Genomic DNA, 20,185 nt, shown 5'->3' on the forward strand with positions numbered 1-20,185 from the left:
CTTTTCGTGGACCGAGCACAAAAACGTAGTGTACTCATCCACTCTGGACTGATGCCTTGGTAGTCATCAAGTAAAGTAAAACATTTACAAGTCAAATCAACATACATTAAACATTTCCTCAGAGAAACTTCAAAAACATGAGAAACTGAGAAAGAGAAAGAGAGAGAGAGAGAGAGGTCAGTTGAAGGAGAGTTAACGTTCATCTTGGGAAACGTATAACATTTGCATATTGCATGCTCATTGTGGAAAAATGCAGCCAATGGTCTGCATTCCCAGTTAATCATTGCCATTCATTTAATTTGAATACAACAAATTCATTTAAACAAAAAAGAAATGACAAATTATGATGTTAGATGAACTGTACATTAGGTTGGGGCGCATTTTATTTATAAAATGTAAGAAGAGTTACTTATTTGTAAACAAACAAACAAAAAAATCTGTATGCCTTTTTTGTTGTCGCTGTTGTCCATTGTCATCATTCTTTTTTTAAATCAGGTCTCTCTTGTGAACGAGTCCCCGAGGCTCAATGGGATTTACCTGTCTAAATAAAGGTTGAATGAAAAAAGAAGAGATTTATTACAGTCAAAAGAAATGAATCACACAAATGATGGAGGCCATATTTGACCATTTTTGCAAATAATTTTCAGCAGCACAGCTCTTCTAGACATTAGTGTAGCCTAATTTTGTTAGGAGTGCGCGGGGAACCCAGATGGTATGAGACCCAGAACGAGGCAGACACAGGGGAAATACAAAACAGTGTTTATTATGTACAGTGATATTTAAGTGTCCACAAGCTGCTTCACAGAGGCTCCTGGAAAGAGGGACGACAGGTTAATAGTTGTCCAACGGGGAAGGCCAGAGTGGTTTGTTTTAATGAGCGTTTGTCCTTACAGTCCAAAACCCGAGGAGGTGAGCTGGTCCTTTAGCCCAAGGAGAGCGAGCAGCAGAGGGAAATCCAACAAGGGTCCAAAGGGGAACGAGGAAGGCTGGCAACTGGAGGCAAAGAGGCACGAGGAATACCTGACAGGCCAAGGGATCCAGATCAGGTCACGAGGGAATCCAAAAAGCACGAGGAACCAGGAAACTGGAAAAAAGAGCAAAAGGTGAACAAATTCTTTTCACCAAGACATTTGCCTCACAACAATACTATACCATAAGAGGTGATATGCTCCAGCGTTGAGTCACACCGGACTGCAGCCTTAAGTAGATGGAGAGGCTCATCAGGCTGATGGCCGCCAGGTGTTGGTAATCAGCGGCCATCAGCAAGGCAGGCTGCAGGCAGTGGGACCTTTACAAATTTATTGCTTTGATAAAAACAATTAAAAAAATTCTCCTTTGTTTTCATTTCACATGTAAAAACTATACACATAAAGTCTTTGCAGTTTAGAATTATTTTTTGATAAATATAAATTTATTATAAAATTACATGTGATATGTATAATGTACGGAACATTTGCATTTTTCTATTGACCTTGCTAAGCTTTCATTGAAGACCACTTCACTTGAGTTTGAGTAGTTTTTGATGTTAGAAATTTGCTCTTAATTGGCCCATAATCTGAGTAGCTTGACAATTTCTCTCAGATTCTTCAAACTGATAATTGCTCTGTATGCTGTCTTTTGCAGGTAAGATATTCACATAACATAGAAAACCCACTTTAAAACTAATTGAACCATCCCTTTAAATGGACCCTGCTCTGAGAAATAGTACAAAATGGAAATGGTTATATAGCACCTTTCTATCTTATCAAGACACTCAAAGCACTTTACACTACAATCTGTGCACTCACTTATGGGTTGTCGTTTGTAAAGTTACACAGTCAAAAATTAACAACAATATTTTGGTTTATTTAGCCTTTCATAAGGAAAAAAAAGTTTTTTTTTTCCCAAAGTCATATTTTCACCATGTTATTCATACAGTTATAAATGTCATAGTTCCAAACTAAATATTTAATTTACAAGTTAAATATTTAGTTTACAAACTAAATTTTTAACTTGCAAGTTAAATATTTAGTTTACAAGCTAAATATTTTGCTCCACACTAAATATTTAGTTTACAAACTAAATGTTTATGTCCCAGCTAAATGTTTAATGTACAAACTAAACATTTAACGTGCACGTTAAATATTCAGTTAGTGAAATAAATATTTAGGTGTAAATTAAATATTTAATTTCAAAGCTAAATATTTATTTCCAAAACTAAACATTTATTTTCCAAACTAAACATTTAATTTTTAAGCTAAACATTTAATTCTTAAACTAAAAATTCAACTTGATAGCTAAATATTTAACTTACAATTTAAATATTTAGTTCAGGCCTAAATATTTAAATTGTAAGCTAATATTTAGCTAGCAAGTTAAATGTTTAGGTTCAAGCTAAATATTTAGTTAGCAAATTAAATATTTATTTTGGAAATTAAATGTTTAGCTTGGAAAATAAATATTTAGGTATATTTTGTTTAGGAATTAAATGTTTAGCTTAGAAATTTAATGTTTAGTTTTGAAAATAAATATTTAGCTTGGAAATTAAATATTTTATTTACACCTAAATATTTATTTCACTAACTAAATATTTAACTTGCAAGTTAAGTATTTAGTTTGTAAACTAAATATTTAGCTTGTAAATTTAATATTTAGTTTGGAACTATGACACATAAATTTATGAATAACATGGTGAAAATTTGACTTTGAAAAACAACTTTTTTTTTAATGAAAGTTTATATAAACCAAAATATTCCTGTTAATTTTTGGCTGTGTAACTTTACAAATGGCGCCCCATAGTCATTTACCCATTCTTGCAGCACTCTACTAGATCTCTACAAAGCTAATTGAACAAATCATTCTAAAGAGACTAATCAGTGCTTTATCACATTCATACACCGGTGGGACACACATTGGAGGCAATGAAGGGTTCAGTGTCTTGCCCAGGGACACTTTGGCATGTGGCTGCTGGTGGAATCGAACCCCCAACTCTTGCATTGGAGGACGACTGCTCTAAGCACTCAGCCACAGCCGCCCGTACAAACATCATTATAGAGAACAGTAAGCAGAGAGTGACCTCCTGTATCTGTCCTCATGCAGTAAAGCTGAGCAAGCTGAAGATTATTATGATAAGAAGCAAAAGTAAGCTTAGTTACATGAATAATGCATATTTATGTGAACAAAGGACTCGAAATTCTAAAAATGTGTGATATTTTGAGTACAACTCTGTAGTATATGAGTTGATAAACATTACAGATTTTGATGTAATCTAAATGAAGAAGAAACCATGCCAGGTGACTTTAGAAAGATGTGAGAGGGTATAAAAGGATTTTTATAAGCTTAAATATAAAGTATGGCAGCAGGAGGCACAGCATCTATAGAGTTTAATGTTATCAATTCAAACTACAGAGTTGTGACGCAAAGAGACGCAGGATGATGCTCCTGTCTGCTTCTGATGGCAGAAAGGACGATTCTGTGATGCGACCGTCAGGGACAGAGCGACGTGACGTGATGCATGAGGTGACGTCTGTTGTTTGCAGCGTTGCACGGTTTTTGCTGTGACTAGCTGTGTCTCAGCAGAGCGGCCCTGCTGAATAACGGAGTCAGTGTTTACAGTTTACTTACTCCATGTGAAGTCAGCATTCAGTGACATCTGAGCTGGATGACACGGTTCTTGATCAGGAAGATAGTGTGATGATGACACAGATCCTTTCAAATGCATCACAAATTGTGATTCTGTTATTTCACCTATTCTTTCTTGACATGGATGTTGTGTTTAGAATGATTCAGCAGTGTGAAAAAGAATTGGACTATAAAGCATTGGACACAAATATCATGGCCCTGAAGGTAGTTGTTTGAACGTTTTCTGTTCGTGTATTTATTTATTTATCATTTCCATGTAAATTAGTCCATTTATATCCAACTATGATCCTTTTGTGTCACTTAGCACCTGTTTGCTGGCTGGCGTGTTTATTGCAACAAAAATTAGCTCAAAGGGTACAGAAATTTGTTTGGTTGATTATTTCTTAGTAACAATGTTTTTGTCAATAAATAGTTAACTCTTGGAAAGCCTGTTTACTTCCCCTCAGATGGTGCCACGTTTGTAAAGACAATGTACGGTGGCCGACAGGTGCAAACGCGCAGCAAACGGCGAAACGCGCAACAAACACATATATGATGCAAACTCAAAAACACGCAAACACAAACAAAATGCAAACACAAAAAACAAACAAACACACAAAAAAATCAAATGCAAACACAAACAAAAAACGCAAACACAAGAAAGATGCAAACACAAACAACAAATGCAAATACAAAAAAAATAAAACGCAAACTAAAAAAAACATGCATACATTAATAGATAAAGTAAACATTTTAATGTTACAGCACTGACAGGCAGCAGCAGTGTATATTTTAGCTACCTGTTAGCTGCTAGCTTACTTTACAATTGGAGGCTGTTTCCTTACACAGTTACAGAATGGTAAATTGATAATGATGGATAATGTTACCACAGCTAACAAACACATAAATACTGTTTTTATTAACCTTACCTTGCGCTATATCTTGTAATTTAATCTCTATAAATAAAGGTTGAATGAATGAAATTTCGTGAAGTTTGCAGACAGGTCTCCCGAGGGAGAATAGACCCGGAAGTGTTGATCAACATCGAGTCAGAACGTAAGTTGTCTGACGTCATGTGAAAAGGGTCTATTGTAAAAGACTGCGTGTTTGAATGAATAAAGTATAAACAAACCTTTTCTTTCTTCCTCTTCTTCTTGTGAGATTTATTTGCGGTCGGAAAACATCTTTCTTCCTCCAAGTTTATTTTATGATTTGTTCTGTGTTCGACTGCCCCTAGTGGTCTGGAGCACTTCCGTTTTTGTGGAGGAGTTTGCGTGTCTTCCACTGTTTGCAGCGTTTTTCTGTTTGTGTTATTTGTGTTTGCATGCGTGTTTATTTTAGTTTGCGTTTTATTTTTTGTGTTTGCATGCGTGTTTATTTTAGTTTGCGTTTTATTTTTTGTGTTTGCATGCGTGTTTATTTTAGTTTGCCTTTTATTTTTGTGTGTTTGCATTTGTTGTTTGTGTTTGCATCTTTCTTGTGTTTGCGTGTTTTTTTGTGTTTGCGTGCGTTTTTTGTTTGTGTTTGCATTTGATTTTTTTGTGTGTTAGTTTGTTTTTTGTGTTTGCGTGTTTTTGAGTTTGCATCATATATGTGTTTGTTGCGCGTTTCGCCGTTTGCTGCACGTTTGCACCTGTCGGCCACCGTAACGATGCGTTTGTGAGTTGAGCAGCAGAGTTTGTGGGCTGCGTCTTGGCAAATATTTTCTGCCAATGCCAAACAGCTGATTCGGTTTTTGACTCTTGTTTGGTGTTTATTAGATTTGATGATTGAAGTCTGAAGAAACAAGACATATTGACAATTCGAAAATGTATTCATTTAACAAGCGGGGGCTAAATGGCATGTGGAAGAACCCTACACAGCACAACAACTTGCCCCCCCCCCCCTTTCTCATGCTGCTCACCAGCTTGGTCATACACTGCTGTGGGATGGCATCCGATTTTTCCATTCTCTCTTTCGCCTTCGACAAAGACGGTCGCTCTTACCCTCCCTCCCGCCTGCTTTTCTGCTCTCAACATCAGAGCTTCTCTTAACACATCTTCTGAATCAGAAATTATCATGGATTGGGTCAGCTGGTCCCTTAACGCAAGTGATAAAAAATTTTCCACCAGGCGACAAGGTGCTGGAGAGCCCTCATGCCCTGAATGGACCCTCGCAGCTGGATATATCATTGATCCCTGGAATAAGTGGAAGATGGTATGCCTATAGGTTTTGTCCATAGAAGACGTAGAAGATGCGTACATTGTTGGATTTATGATAACAGCGTTTCTGCTTTTTGGACCCTGTGGATATCTTGAATATCAACAAATTAGGAAGACGTCGGCAGCAGTTTCAGACGTGGTAAAGCTGCCAGCCTTATGTGAAGGACCAATCTGTTTCTCGAGCTCTCAAACTCATGCTTACCGAGCTCAGTCACAAGCTGGACGTGATTTCTAAGAATCGTAGACCACTTGCAGCTCCTGGAACTCACCAGCATGAAGGATTCAATCTTGAAGAATGCTAAATTGAGCACGGACCAGGAGGAATGTCCACTAATTCTGGCTGTTTGGATTTGCCATTGAGTTGTACCAGCAGAACTTGAAGACAGACAGAAAGCAGAGTCTGGCGGCCCAAACAATTGTAGTTTATCTGAATTTGGCCTCCCCGCTGGCCTTGGACAGGCCGACTTATCTCAAATTGCTCCTGGAGGATACGTAACTAAAAGCTCTGCCTGCCCCCATCTGTGGCCTTATCAGAACCATGATGCTGATAGACACTGTACCATCTTATCAGAACTTTGGAACTTTCTGGAGTGTCTATGAATAACTCACTGGTTTGTCGACCTCCACGCCTAAATGCATTATGATGTCATTGCTTTATATTGCAAGGTCTTTTGTTGCATCTTTCACGGTTTCCCAGCCAGGACATGGTGTGAGACTTTTTTTTTTTTGGGCTTCCTCCATCCTCGTGTTCTCTTTTTCTCATATGCCTATGTGTTGTATGTAATCATGTTTCTCTTGTAAATGAGTCTTTGAGGCTCAGTGGGAACTAACCTGTATAAATAAAGGTCTAATAATAATAATGATAATAACAATTTTTCAACCTGCGTTGGTTGTAAGTTAGTTGGTTGTGTTGGTCATACTGGAAACCTAACACGCCTAACTTGACTCCAACATTATATAATTTATTGACAAGAAGCATAGTTACAACAATAAAATAATCCAACACAAGTTTTCTTTATTTAAGTTTTTGCTATGTTAATTCACATTTTGCATTAGATTTTTAGACTGTCCTTGTCTTGGTTTGAGACAGGTGGCAGTTAAATGACTCAAATGCAGGACAGGCAGTAATAAGACTTTAGCTGAACTGGATCAGCGCTTCTTAACATCTTAGCTGTTGAACAAAAACTGTAAAACTATGGAACTTTAGGGCTGTAGCTCACTTCATTCACATATCAGTATTAAAGTAGATTTAAATGTTGTGTATAACCATTTTAAAATGAGGTTATAAGAAACAATAACCTAAAATGGCATAATCCTGATGCATGCTCATGCTCATAGTGAATGTGGCATTAAATCCAGATGTCTTGCCTCTGTTAAGAGACAACAAATCCCAAACACTTCCTACATGTTTAACATTATTACGTTAACTCTTTTACTATTTTAAACCTCAAGGTTGGGGCATTTAGCTATCTGCATAGAAGGGAAATATTTATGGACAAAACAAAATCCTGAAAACAGAATGCAACAATTAAAAAAATAACCAAAACAAGACCAAAGCTGTAAGGCAGTTTATTTAATGCTGAAAATTTATTTTCTCTAAAATATTGTTTCAAAAAAGTTACATTGAATATGAATAACATCACCGTTAGTTCAGAGACAAAGTTTATCTTTCGCATATTTTCTACCACATAAATGATTTAAACGTCCTCTTGGTAGTCTTTAAAAATGTCAGGTCTTAAAGATCATCTACAAATATAAAACAAACAAATCATTGCACTCATCAGGCAGGAGTTAAAGTCATGAAAGGTCTAGAAAAGTTTCATAAAACCTATTAGCGTCTGACACTTAGGTCCAGTTATAACAAGCTTGTTGGAAAAAGTTTGTCAAAGAATCAGAACCAAAGTATAAACAGAAAGATAAATCAGCATTAGTCATAAACTACAAAAGTGATGATCTTTCTATTGCTCTTATTGATAAAATCCCCAAACAACTAAACCATTAGTTTGCTAGCTTTTCTCTGCTCAAGACACTTTGTGTAAAAACAATTTTCGAACATAAAGGTTCATTTTAAAAGAGCAAACACACTAAATATACTGCTGCTGCACTCTAATGTGTGAAATGTTGCATAAAAAAGAACTCATGTGCATCATGCTACAGTTTCTGTTTTCTCATAAGACTTATTAAAACCAGACAAGTTCAAGCTGAGCAGGTGTGTTGTTTAATGTCCTAAACGGGACATATTTCCAGAGACTCCCCGTTGGACAGAGAGCCTTAAGACGGTGAACGATGCTGCTCCTCGTGTGCAGCGATGAAGTTAAGGAGGTCGATCGCTGTCACAACACCAAAAACCATCTGCCTCTCACAGGCTGATCCATCACCTTCATCTGGACAAAAACACACAAAACTAACATTTAGTTTTCCGTCCATCCATCATCTTTACACACTTCTTCCATTTCAGTCTGGTGACCTTTTTGCTGAGAGGTGGCAGCTCTACCAACCGCACCACTGTGCCGCCACATTTAGTTTTGAAAACAGAAGAAAGGTTTTGACATGTTTGGAAAAACCAACTATGTATGCAATCTTTTAAAATAAGAATATAAAAAAATAGTCCCTCGCTACTTCGCGGCTCGTTTTTCGCAGACTCGCTCTATCGCGGTTTTTCAAAGGAAGACTGGACATGACACACAACTGGCTGATTGATGGATGAGCCGCACGATTGGCATGGGTTTTTTATTTAAAATAAATCATTGTAAATTATTTAGCACCTGCTGCACAGGTGCACAGGTCTGTGTGCAGCCCACAGCTGCAGAGATGCTCCCTCCTCATATCTCCACTCTGCAGCAGAGAAGTGGGCGTGGCCAAGAGTGCTGGCAGAGAGCAGCGAAGGTAGAGAGCTCAAATCATGACATGCTGTGCTCTTTTAGAGCGTTTTGAAACATTGTTTAGAATATGTGCAGCACGGTGGCGCAACTGGTAGAGCTGCTGCCTCTCAGCGAACAGGTCCCTGGTTCAAACCCCGGTCCAGGGGCGGTGGAGTTTGCATGTTCTCTCCGTGCATGCGTGGGTTTTCTCCGGGTACTCCAGTTTCCTCCCACAGACCAAAAACATGCATGTTAGGCTGATTGGTAACTCTAAATTGTCCCTATGTGTGAGTGAGAGAGTGAATGTTTGTTTGTCTCGTTTGTCTCTGTGTGTCCCTGTGATGGACTTGTGACCTGTCCAGGGTGTACCCCGCCCCTCGCACAGTGATTGCTGGACATGGACACCAGCGACCCCCGTGACCCAAAATGGAATAAACAGGTAAAGATAATGGATGGATGTTTAGAATATTGCAAGAATGTGGGAAGGGTTTAAAACACCTTTATATACATATTTATACACATATACATGGGGGAGTGGTAGCACAGAGGCTAGAGAGGTGGGTCTGTGATCCGAAGATCGCCGATCCCCCGTGATAAGCGAGGGACTACTGTACCCTCATATATATATAATGCGCCCGTCAGTAAATTGTTAAGAGCAATCAAAATCCAAAGCTTGAAATCCCTCTCACAACAATCCTGAATATATGTGTCTATGTTGTGTCTATCCTGATTGTGGTGGAGTGAAAAGTCCTGTTCATTGATAAAGATGCTGTTTATGATGCAAATTGACACACTGTTCAATGAATATGTAAGAAAGAGCAAAGGGCAGTTGAGTTGTAATGTGAAGAACTTACCTGTTGATGACGACCAGGCTATCCAGACCATTTTATAATCAGAGTAGATTTCCCGAGTTTCACTCAAGATTTAATTTAGTGGAAGTGGTCTTAATAAATATATGATCCAATATAAACCCACAATCTGATGACATCATAACATTTGTAAAGTTACACCATGGACAACTCAGTGTGGATTATCTTGTGGATGGACAGACGGGCACAACTGAGGGAACAAACACTTTGACATTTCTGTGTTTCTGGGATGTCAAGATGGCTTAAGCTAGGTTTTAATAAACGGGTCACCTGTGACCTTGACCTTTTACCCCATGACCTTCAAATCGATATGATCAATCGTGACCCCATGAGATGTCCAGCTGTGCAGTTGGACATTTTTATGTTAAAGGGTTATTAATTTAAAGCTCAACACACAGACGGACTGACAGAGACGGTCAACGTCATATCATTAATGTCTTCCCACGAGCGCATAAATACGAATAAAATGACTTTCAAAAATGACTTTCATGATTAATTTAAAAGTGGTTTTGGCTGAGATTAGAAAAAAAACTAGTGGCTACATGAATGCAACTTCAGATTATATTTCTCATCTTTTTTCCCAGTAATTTGGATTTATTTATCCACAGTTTGAAAGAAAAGGGAGTCGACTGCAGATCGTAACAGTTGGTCAGCGTGAAGACCAGAAAATAGTTTGATATGTTAATATCATTATCAATACAGTATTACCATACGGTTGTTTTGAGTTGCAATTGTGAATTCATAGTACATTACTGTGACTCTGATTTGCTGGTTGAGCTCCCTCTAAACTTGTAGAAAGAGTAAGAGCATCTCCTGCTGGACAAAGCTAGAAGAGATGCATAAAAGAGTAATAAACTGTTATAATTATTATTATTTGTATTAATGAGAGGATTGTTTAATGTCTGCTGAAATAAATGAGTAAAGACTAGAGGTTTTCTGACTCTCTACTCATTGATAACTTTTAAAAGTAATGCGGCTGGCCACCCAGTAATGAGTAGAAACACATCAATAATAGTTCAGCTGGTTGTGATCAGGCTTCATTGTGGCTAAAATTAATTATGTTGGGGTTATTCCGGCAGATATACTTCAGTATTCCTGTAGGAAGTTCCCCAGAAAGCACAGGATGTGCCCCTTGCAAACAGCCAAAGCATTCAAAGTAAATTATTTTTAAGACAGCAGCAATACACTTTAGTCTTGGCTCTCCTCAGATTTATTACCGTATTTTCCGCCATACAAGTCGCTCCGCCCAATAAGTCGCATCAGTCCATATTTGTCTAATAAAGTGGAAAAATCCATAAATATGTCGCTTTGCCGTATATGTCGCATCTATTATGCATCACTGTTGATGTGTTGCGCTTGTTACGCGTCACCGCTGACAACCCAGAAATGTGGACCGGTGTTGTGCCAAAAATCGATGGGCTGCCAAATGGCAGCCGCGGGAGCGTGCACGGGAGGACTTTAACAAGAATTTAACAAGATTAACACTTAAAAACAATTATTTGTTTGCTAGAAATGATAGTAAATGTGTGTCTCAGTCTAACGTTTGCTTAATGAATGCACTTTGACAATCAAATCAGCTGCATTTCAAAAACCGATACGCGGAAGTAAACGCGTGCGTGCGACGAGTCGTTGTACAAAATCTAACAAGATAAACACCAAAACAATTATTTGTTTGCTCGAAATTATAGCAAAGGTGTGTCTCAGTCCAACATTTGCTTAATAAATGCACTTTAATGGTCAAATTAGCTGCATTTCGCTGGGGCGGTGCAGCTGGTTTGACGGTTCCAAGCAGCAAGCAGAATGAAGGTGGGGAGGATATGGCAAGCCGATTGAGTCATTAATAGCTGGTGAAGATTCTCAGTCATCCAGGACATGGTAAATTCAAAAATATTCAAGAAAAAAACAAGCAAGTATAAAGTACAATAAATGAAGTCCATTTGTTTTTGTCTTGAACTTTTTTGAATTTGTCATTATAGCCACGTTTACCTATTACATGATACAACAGCATGCCATAAAGCTATTATTACTCTGCTTCCATCAAGTGGCTGAAAGTGGTACTGCTCAAATTTTTTTCTGTCAAAATGAATGAAAACGGTCATATCTCAGCCAAAAAAATGGTTTATAAATATGGGGGGGGGGGAATCCATAAATCTGTCGCTTTGGCCTATAAGTTGCAGGGCATGCAAATTATGCAACAAAAAACAACGCAACTTATACAATGACAAATACAGTAAGTCTTAGTTCTCCAAACTGAGAGCTATCTACAACAGGTAAGATATTAATTGTTCGTAACCTTTCATTCCCTTCCTTGATTCTTTTTATTGCAAATGTTAATAAAACAGTGTCTGAAAATTATTTATCAATAAAAAATAATAATTTCTTACACTGAGTGTGATCGTGCATCACCAGGACGAAGCTTTGTGATTTGAGCATGCAGGATAACTTCGCCAGGTTGTCCGTCAGATGCACCTGGAAACATATGTGAAGATTTAAAAGGAGCATTTGTTTGTAGTTACATGTTTGCCATCAATGTAGCCACGCATGTTGTGACCGACCTGCTGGAAGTTTTTGCAGAGCATGTTGCTGACAGGATCTGACAGTTTGACCTTCCCAGACATAACATTGGACAGAATGGTTTCCCGAGTCACCATCCCCAGAATCTCACTGAAGAATCACACAAATCAGCAAATCCCAATCAGAGTGGCCATGTCAGCCACATTTAAAACCTGGAGGGTTTTATACTTGGTGGAAGTTATGAAAAAAATATATATATTTAAAACATGCAGTTTTTATCATTTTACTGAAGACGTACCCTGACTCGTCGATGACTGGAGCCTGGTCAAACGCTTTTTCTCTCAGGATCTCAATGGTTTTCTTGTAGGACAGAGTTGGTGAGAGAGTGAAGGGGGAGGGCAGGTGTAAACTCTGGACAGTCAGGTCCCACCACCTTAAAGAAAAATGCTTTAACGTCCAACGCTGAAAATGTATTTACTTTTTTGTTTATTTACTTGTTTCTATATGAAGAAAACAGGATTTCTATTCTGTAGTTGAAGACATTTTGAAAAGTCCTGCCCTTTTCAGGTACTTCAGCAACATCAAATATGACAATATTTTTGTGTCTTTCCATGGAGAGGGAGATGAGTTTAATGTGAACGTGAATCTAGCTTACAGGATGGAGAATCTCCCGCAGTTTAAAAGCTTTGAACTCCACAGTCTGCAGATTTTTAATTAGGACAGGTCCTAGGATGGGAAGAAAACTGTCTTCAGCTACAGAATACAAGCCCAGTTGTGTTGTTGGGATGCAGCATGTCCTGGAGGACTGAGAATCGACACCAGCATATTTGTTTGTACCATGGTTTGATACCGTTCGGAGGCTCCATGCTGAGGAAGCCCTTCTCCTGCATCCACTGATCACTCAGGAACTTGGACCTGGAGGTAAAAAGCAGCAAAGAGTTTGATCACCAAAAGAGGCTGCATGGTTTTCATACTGATGGTCTCGTGTGTGTGTGTTTTACACACATGGGATCTTGTGCAGGTGATGCGTTTCTCAAAATAAAATGGAACAACTTCAATCAATGTATTTTTTTTTTACTTTGTTTCCGCCACAGACCCATCAAACTAACGGGAATCTTGTTACCCTGAACTTTCCTTTGTGCTTAGAAATATTAAACCCGTAGTCCAAGTTAAAAGTGAGTAAAATAAACTGTATGAAAACTAAACATAATCAGCTCATGTCTATTTTTGTGCACTGAAAATGGATAAAATATTATTGGTTGCTAAAATTTTAAAAATACTCTATATATTTTTTTAAATCTACCCTGAGAATTCAGTGACATCTAGTGGCATAGTTGTGGAAATGCATGCTTTTTTTTTTTTTTTAAGCATCTGCTGCCAAGTGTTCTCTAAATGTTACAAACAGGAACTTTGATTTATCATTTTTATATTTTTTTACACGTTTAGACTTAGACTTACTCATCCTACTGTTCATTTTTATCTTATTTGTTTCTCACATGTAGTTGCGGACAGAGTCGGCCAGGATTACCACACAGCGTTGACCCTCCTCCAGCTGCTGAGCCATCTTCATTGCTGCTGACACCACTGAGCCAGAGCTCCCACCTGAAGCGAAACAAGCGAATCAATCCGAACGTATTTAGAGAAAACTCGCACAGAAGGCCTGAGAAAAATGAACAGCTTGACTTGGTCAAAGGGGTGAACTTACCACAGAGAAGGCCTTCTTCTTTTATAAGTTTGCGCGCCATGTTAAATGTTTCTCTGTCAGAAGATTTGTACCACATGTCCACAACCTGCACAGGTTTTAACAAAATTAAGGATACCACAGCTGTAGTCTATAGTGTAAACTACAAATATCTACATGCACAATAATACTCACAGATTTGTCCAGTACTGTGGGGATGAAGTCATATCCAATACCCTCAACTTCAAAATGAGAATTTTTGTTGTTTTCTTCTGTGTTTTCTTCTGAATGTACCAGGACAGAGCCCTCGGGGTCAACACCAACTATCTACAAATAAAGAAAGCATTGCAGCATAAAGGTTTAAAAAGGCTGCGTGTGGACACTGTCATCATTTGTAAGAAAACAGAACTCTACATGACTTCATTATGTGGTTTATTTGTTGTGTGGGGTGTTGGAAGAAGAAGATAATGAAAACATAAAATGTTATAAGGCTCTGGGAGTTACATGTCTTGCCTTGGCATTGGGGCATTTCTCCTTCAGCTTCCGAGCCACACCTGTGAGCGTACCACCTGTGCCTGCTCCAGCCACAAACATATCCAATTTACCTAAACGAAAAATATATATATTTATTGAAAACTGAATTAAGTCACAGTTTCTGAAAGCCAGCAGCTCGGGGGCCGGACATCCAGCGATTAAAATTATTTTGTAAATAAACTAAAGTTTACAATAATCAGTTACCTTTTAATTTGTTTATTTTTATTACATTGAAATGAAATAAACAGAACACAAACCCAGACTACAGACTCTTTCACTTTTTAAGTTACCTACTTTTATGTTTTATTATGTCCATAATCTACTTAATCAGAGTAAAATTAAGTAATAAATAAGATGATTTTAGTTGTTGTCAGGAAGCAGGCTCATATTTCATACTCTTCATAAAGACTATTTATTTCTCTTTAATATGACTTTTCTCATTAATAAGATAGATTTACATTTAGACGTTTAAATTTGGACATTTCTCTTTAATGTCTTTCCAGAGTTGGATGATTTTAAGTTTTTATGTTGTTTTTTCAGACGCTCGGGGCTCATCACAGCAAGCAAAGGCTGATGAGAACGGCAGGTCTTTTGAGCATACTGAATCCCTAAAATCAGTTCATTAAAATGATTTGTTCAAAAGATTTGTTCACTGATTCTTTCAGTTCATTCAGTTTGTGCAGTATGTGAGTGAATGATACAAAGCCACTGGTCTCTCACCAGTTCTCTCATGTGTAAATCGACTCCCCTGTCCTCTCTGACAGACTCCCCTCTCTGTGTTCTACGTTCGCAAGTAACAACACTACAGCAGCGAGCAGCACGTTCACGTAACGCAAACGCGAGTCCTCTTTCTTTTATGATGATTATTATTTTTAAGACTCTATGGAGGACACAGAGCATCTGGTCTATAGGAAAGATTGAAATAATAATTGCTGAGCTGACCAAACTATAGGACTGAGATGTGGATGTAAATGGGGGTGTACGATGCTTTTCAGTTTTATTTTTGTTATTTTTATTATTTCTTAATCCTCTGAAGAGTTTCCTGGCAATTTACAGTAAAGAGAGAAAGGTCTTCTGAGGAAAGCTTTAAGACTTTATTTGTATGGGTTTTCTTTGCCTTTTTCCTCTCTTCAAGTTTTACTTAGATCAGTTTTTTTGTTGTTGTTTTTATGTGGTTATGATTTACCCCTTATTGTTTTTGTTTTATTTTAACCTGACCCAGACTGGGAGAGATGCTTAAATGCACCGTAAGGTCGTCGTCAAAGAGGCATTGAGGCGAAGTGATGTTTCCTCCTTGGTTAAACTGTTTTGTCTTAAGGGGGGTTTGCATCACATGCATAAAGCATCCCTGCTTGTAAGGTTTATATTGATAATGTAATAAACATCCATAAATATTAGGGAATTTTTGGTCAAAGTTTACGGATGTTTTTATCCAATATTAACTCTGCGTGTGAACCATATGTTTGGGTTGGCAGAAAGAGGTGGATGAGGAGCTGGGTGAGGCTGCAGCGTGCAGCTGTCGCTTCAAGGACACCTGAGTCTGTGAGCTCGGCTGAACTGATAAGTGTATAAAAACAAGCTTCACACACTGCTTTCCAGGTCTCTCTTGTAAATGAGTCCCAGAGGCTCAATGGGATTAACCAGTATAAATAAAGGTTGAACAGCTTGTGGCAGATTCTCATGACTGGTCTTCATGTGTACTGCCTAACCTGTCCTGAAAATCTGACCTTGCAAGTGAAATACCAGTTAAAAATATTTTCCTGCTGTCGAGTGTGGCTCCTTTTGAGTAAGTAAGATGAAGCGAGAATATTTTTCTCCAACAATTAGAATTAAGACTTTATTAAGACACAGAGCATCTGGTCTATAGGAAAAATAAAAATAAAAATTGCTGAGCTGACCAATCATTGTAAAAAGTAAAATAAAATACATAAACATTGCAGCTGAAGCAGAAAGGCAAATCAGTTGTGTCCAGACAACACTTTTTTTTATCTTCACTCACAGTGTCTCACTTTCTTTCTGACGGTGTGTGTGTGTGTGTGTGTGTGTGTGTGTGTGTGTGTGTGTGTGTATTCGTACAGGTTAACCTACATACTCAGCCACCCCTGCGTCGTGGCTGCAGCTTGCCGTGCTGTGAGACTTACTCGCTCTTCTTCTGTCTCCTCTCCTCATTACTTTATGTGTAACTTTGTTACAATAATGGGAACGGAGTGTGTGCATTCATTTTCATGTGGCTTGACTCAACATTAGCCGTTAGCTTGGAGAACAGATGCCATTACCAATGGCATGAGAGCGTGTCCCCAGAGGAGGAAACAGTTAGAATCAGTCAGGACGGTCATAGAGTGTTTCATTCACTGAGTGATACGTGTGGTTTATTTGCAGTGAACGAATCACAAGTCACATTCTCTCAGACGTCAACAACTCCCCACCCGCCTGGCACACGCCACTGTACCATTCAGATTCACGTCATGAGTGAGTCACAGAACGCTGAAGTTCCACTCCTGACCTGCACTCTTGAACTGAGCTCACCTGAACTGAGAAAGGAACGAATGAGTTAATAAAGTGATTCAGTTCAGTTCGTTCGCTCAAAAGATTCATTCATTTGAACAAATCGCTTGTGAACAACACAACACTAGTCCCTTCCTGACTCAACCTGGATTTGAACCAGCAGCCTCAGGAGTTTATGTTCTTAAGATATCTTCTACTCATCTTGGGTCTTATGTTCCTCCTACACTTCTCAAGCTACTGTTTCCAGATGAACTTCCACCTTATTTCTTAAGGCTGGCTGCTCATATCATCACAGTTCCTGTGACCCACATCTTCAATCTCTCCATAAGACAAAACTCCATCCCAGGCACTTGGAAAACAGCCTTTGTTCTTCCTTTGCTGAAGGGAGGTGACCCCACCTCACTGAACAACTATCGACCAATCTCTAAACTCTGCATTTTAGCCAAGGTTCTAGAAAAACTGATAAACTCAAATCAAAAATTACCTGGACTCATTTAACATCTTACCTCCACATCAATCTGGTTTCAGGAAACAACACAGCACAACCACTGCTTCACTGAAGGTTTTTAATGACGTTGTTGAAGCACTGGATGCTAAGGATTATTGTGCTGCACTTTTCTTAGACCTGTCTAAAGCTTTTGACGCTGTGGATCATAACATCTTGTGTCATAAACTCTCAGAAATCAGTTTCTCAGAACACACCATTGGTTGGTTCTCTAATTATCTCTCAGATCGGAGGCAATGTGTTCAACATAATGGTACTTCCTCCAGTTATTTAACAGTCAACAATAGTGTACCACAAGGCTCAGTCTTAGGACCCACCCTCTTTACAATCTACATACATAATGTAGGTAAAAACATCCCTGATGCATCCATACATTTCTATGCTGATGATACAGTTGTTTATTGTCGAGATAAAACAGTTGAGAAGGCTTTCCAGCTTTTGCAATCTGCTTTGGACACCATCCAGTCAGATTTGTTCCACTTCAAACTTGTACTAAACGTCGACAAAACCAAAGGGATACTTTTTTTTAAACAGGAAGTCGGTCCCAGCAGTTCTTTCTCTGATTTTATCCTCAAATGGTGTCCCTATTGAGTTTGTCAATTCCTACAAATATTTGGGTATCTTGGTCGACTCGCATCTCTCTTAAGCTTCACGTGGAAAACCTTGTAAAGAAACTGAAAGTTAAACTGGGTTTCCTTTTCAGAAACAGATCCTGTCTAACACTGAATGTTAGGAAAGACCTTGTATCTGTGACTTTCCTTCCCTCCATTGATTACAGTGACATTATTTACATGAATGCTCCTACAAGAACCCTGCAGATGTTGGATGCTGTCTATCACGGTGCACTAAGATTCATAACTGGCTGTGATTATCGTACCCATCACTGCACCCTGTATTCACTGGTTAACTGGACATCATTAACTTCATGCAGACTCTCTCACTGGTACATTTTCATCTTTAAATCACTTCTTGGTCAGTTGCTTTCATACAGCTCCTCCTACATGTCTCTGCGTGAGTGCAGCTACAGCGTGCGCTCTCAGGACATTATTGCCTGCAGTGTTCCCTCAGTGAGGACTGAACAAAAGGGTCTTCTCCTACTCCGCTCCTGTTTCCTAGAATATCTTGCAAAAAGATCAGAAGCTCCCGACCTTGACCTCTCCAAGTGGCTTCAAACATCTGTTAACTTCCTGGCAAGAACCAACGCAGACATGTTCCTGTTTTTAGTTTTCTACATCACCTTATAATCTAGCTGGGTTTTTTTGTTCGACTTTTTTAATTACCATTTTATTTTCAATGGTTATTCTCAGTTTGTACGCATCCTTTATGATTGTCTATTGTTGTCGTTGTTGTCCACTGTTGTCATCACTTTTTGTTAAAATCAGGTCTCTTGTAAATGCGTCCCGAGGCCCACTGAAATTAACCTGTATAAATAAAGTGTGAATGAAAAGTTTCCATCTCTGTTAGGTACCAGTACATTCTGACAAACATACTCATTGCTTAAATGATTTTGATTTTATTGAAATTTATCTTTTCAATCATCTAACAATAAAACCTTGCAAGAGCATTAATCTTGTGCATTGTCTCTGGTGTCAAATAGCTATTAGTTAGTATGCTGGCAGCACGACGGCTCAGTGGTTGGCACTGTTCAGCCTCACAGTAAGAAGGTCCTGGGTTCAAAACCCGGTTGGACCTGGGGTCTTTGTGTGGAGTTTGCATGTTCTTCGCGTGCTTGTGGGTTTTCTCTGGGTACTCTGCTCTTCCCACAGACCAAAAACATTTAGGCCCAGGCCTCCCTTGCAAAAGAGATCTGTGATCTCAATGGGATTTGCCTGGTTAAATAAAGGTTGATAAGTAAATGTTTCTAAGCTAAATTAAAGTTATTGTTCCCTCAGAAAGCTGCTAACATAGCTGTTGACTTTTGTACCAGTTACGTTAGATTTATTCTTTATGTTAATATTTTTTAAATTACCCTGAAACTACAATTTAATATAAATAAAATGCTTTATGACTATCAGTGAAATTATTTTAAGATACTGAGTAGTTTTCTAAGGTCTAATATGCACATTAGTCAAACTAAATCCCTAGATATTTGATAAAGTCATAAAAGCAGCAATAAAAGTGGCTGAGAAATATGAATCGTTTTTACGTTGTCTGTTTTGATTTTGTTAAATAGGAGTGAAAATGGACTGCTGGAACATATCATTATCTTAACTCACACATATTCATCTATTGTAACCAACACAAAGTAGGTATGAGCAAAACACAAACCATCACACTGCTCCAGTATCTCCTCAGCTGTTGTGTCGTAGTGAGCCAGGGGGTTACTGGGATTGCGATACTGGTCGAGGACATGTGAGTTGGGAATTTCTTCCTTTAGGCGCCACGCCGTGCGTATGTGAGACTCCGGTGAATCGAAGGCTGCGGATGTCGGAGTGCGCACAATTTCTGCTCCAAGAGCTCTCAGCACATCGACCTGTAAAACAAGGAATGATCATCTGCAGCAGCGGCAAACACTGAGCTAATTAAAACAACAAAAAACATCTGAAAATACTGACCTTCTCCTTACTCATCTTCTCAGGCATAACAATAATGCAGTGGTAGCCTTTCACAGCAGCTATAAGAGCAAGGCCAATACCTGCAGAAAGAATAATGAGAAGGTTTGATGCAACCAAATGTGTTTTTTCATTGTGCACAAACTTCAACGCTGATCTGCTGAACAGGAAGTAGACGTACCTGTGTTCCCAGAAGTGGGCTCAATGATGGTGTCTCCTGGTTTGAGTATCCCTGCTCTCTCTGCATCCTCCACCATCCGCAGGGAGATTCTGTCTTTAATGCTGCCTCCTGCATTGAAGAACTCACACTTGGCCACTTCATACAGTGAGCCAAAGGAAAACACAATATCAGTTAACTGCTAT

General features: G+C 38.6%; 1 protein-coding gene across 1 annotated transcript in view; it reads right to left on the minus strand.

Annotated features, from left to right (window-relative positions):
- Positions 1 to 7,786: 7,786 nt before the first annotated feature.
- The window catches only part of cbsb (cystathionine beta-synthase b), a 102,701-nt gene continuing 90,302 nt past the window's right edge, over positions 7,787 to 20,185 (minus strand). The window contains exons 3-14 of the mRNA XM_037687037.1: positions 20,004 to 20,138; positions 19,826 to 19,905; positions 19,539 to 19,743; positions 14,240 to 14,331; positions 13,922 to 14,053; positions 13,751 to 13,835; positions 13,542 to 13,647; positions 12,883 to 12,960; positions 12,340 to 12,478; positions 12,087 to 12,191; positions 11,916 to 12,000; positions 7,787 to 8,185 (exon numbers count right to left, since the gene is read on the minus strand). Coding sequence (XP_037542965.1) covers positions 8,073 to 8,185; positions 11,916 to 12,000; positions 12,087 to 12,191; positions 12,340 to 12,478; positions 12,883 to 12,960; positions 13,542 to 13,647; positions 13,751 to 13,835; positions 13,922 to 14,053; positions 14,240 to 14,331; positions 19,539 to 19,743; positions 19,826 to 19,905; positions 20,004 to 20,138 — 1,355 coding nt within the window. The 3' untranslated portion in view covers positions 7,787 to 8,072. The remainder of the gene's footprint in view (positions 8,186 to 11,915; positions 12,001 to 12,086; positions 12,192 to 12,339; positions 12,479 to 12,882; positions 12,961 to 13,541; positions 13,648 to 13,750; positions 13,836 to 13,921; positions 14,054 to 14,239; positions 14,332 to 19,538; positions 19,744 to 19,825; positions 19,906 to 20,003; positions 20,139 to 20,185) is intronic.

This window comes from Nematolebias whitei, chromosome 13 (genome assembly GCF_014905685.2).
Source record: "Nematolebias whitei isolate Nwh7 chromosome 13, NemWhi1, whole genome shotgun sequence".
In the NCBI taxonomy this organism is placed as follows: Eukaryota; Metazoa; Chordata; class Actinopteri; order Cyprinodontiformes; family Rivulidae; genus Nematolebias; species Nematolebias whitei.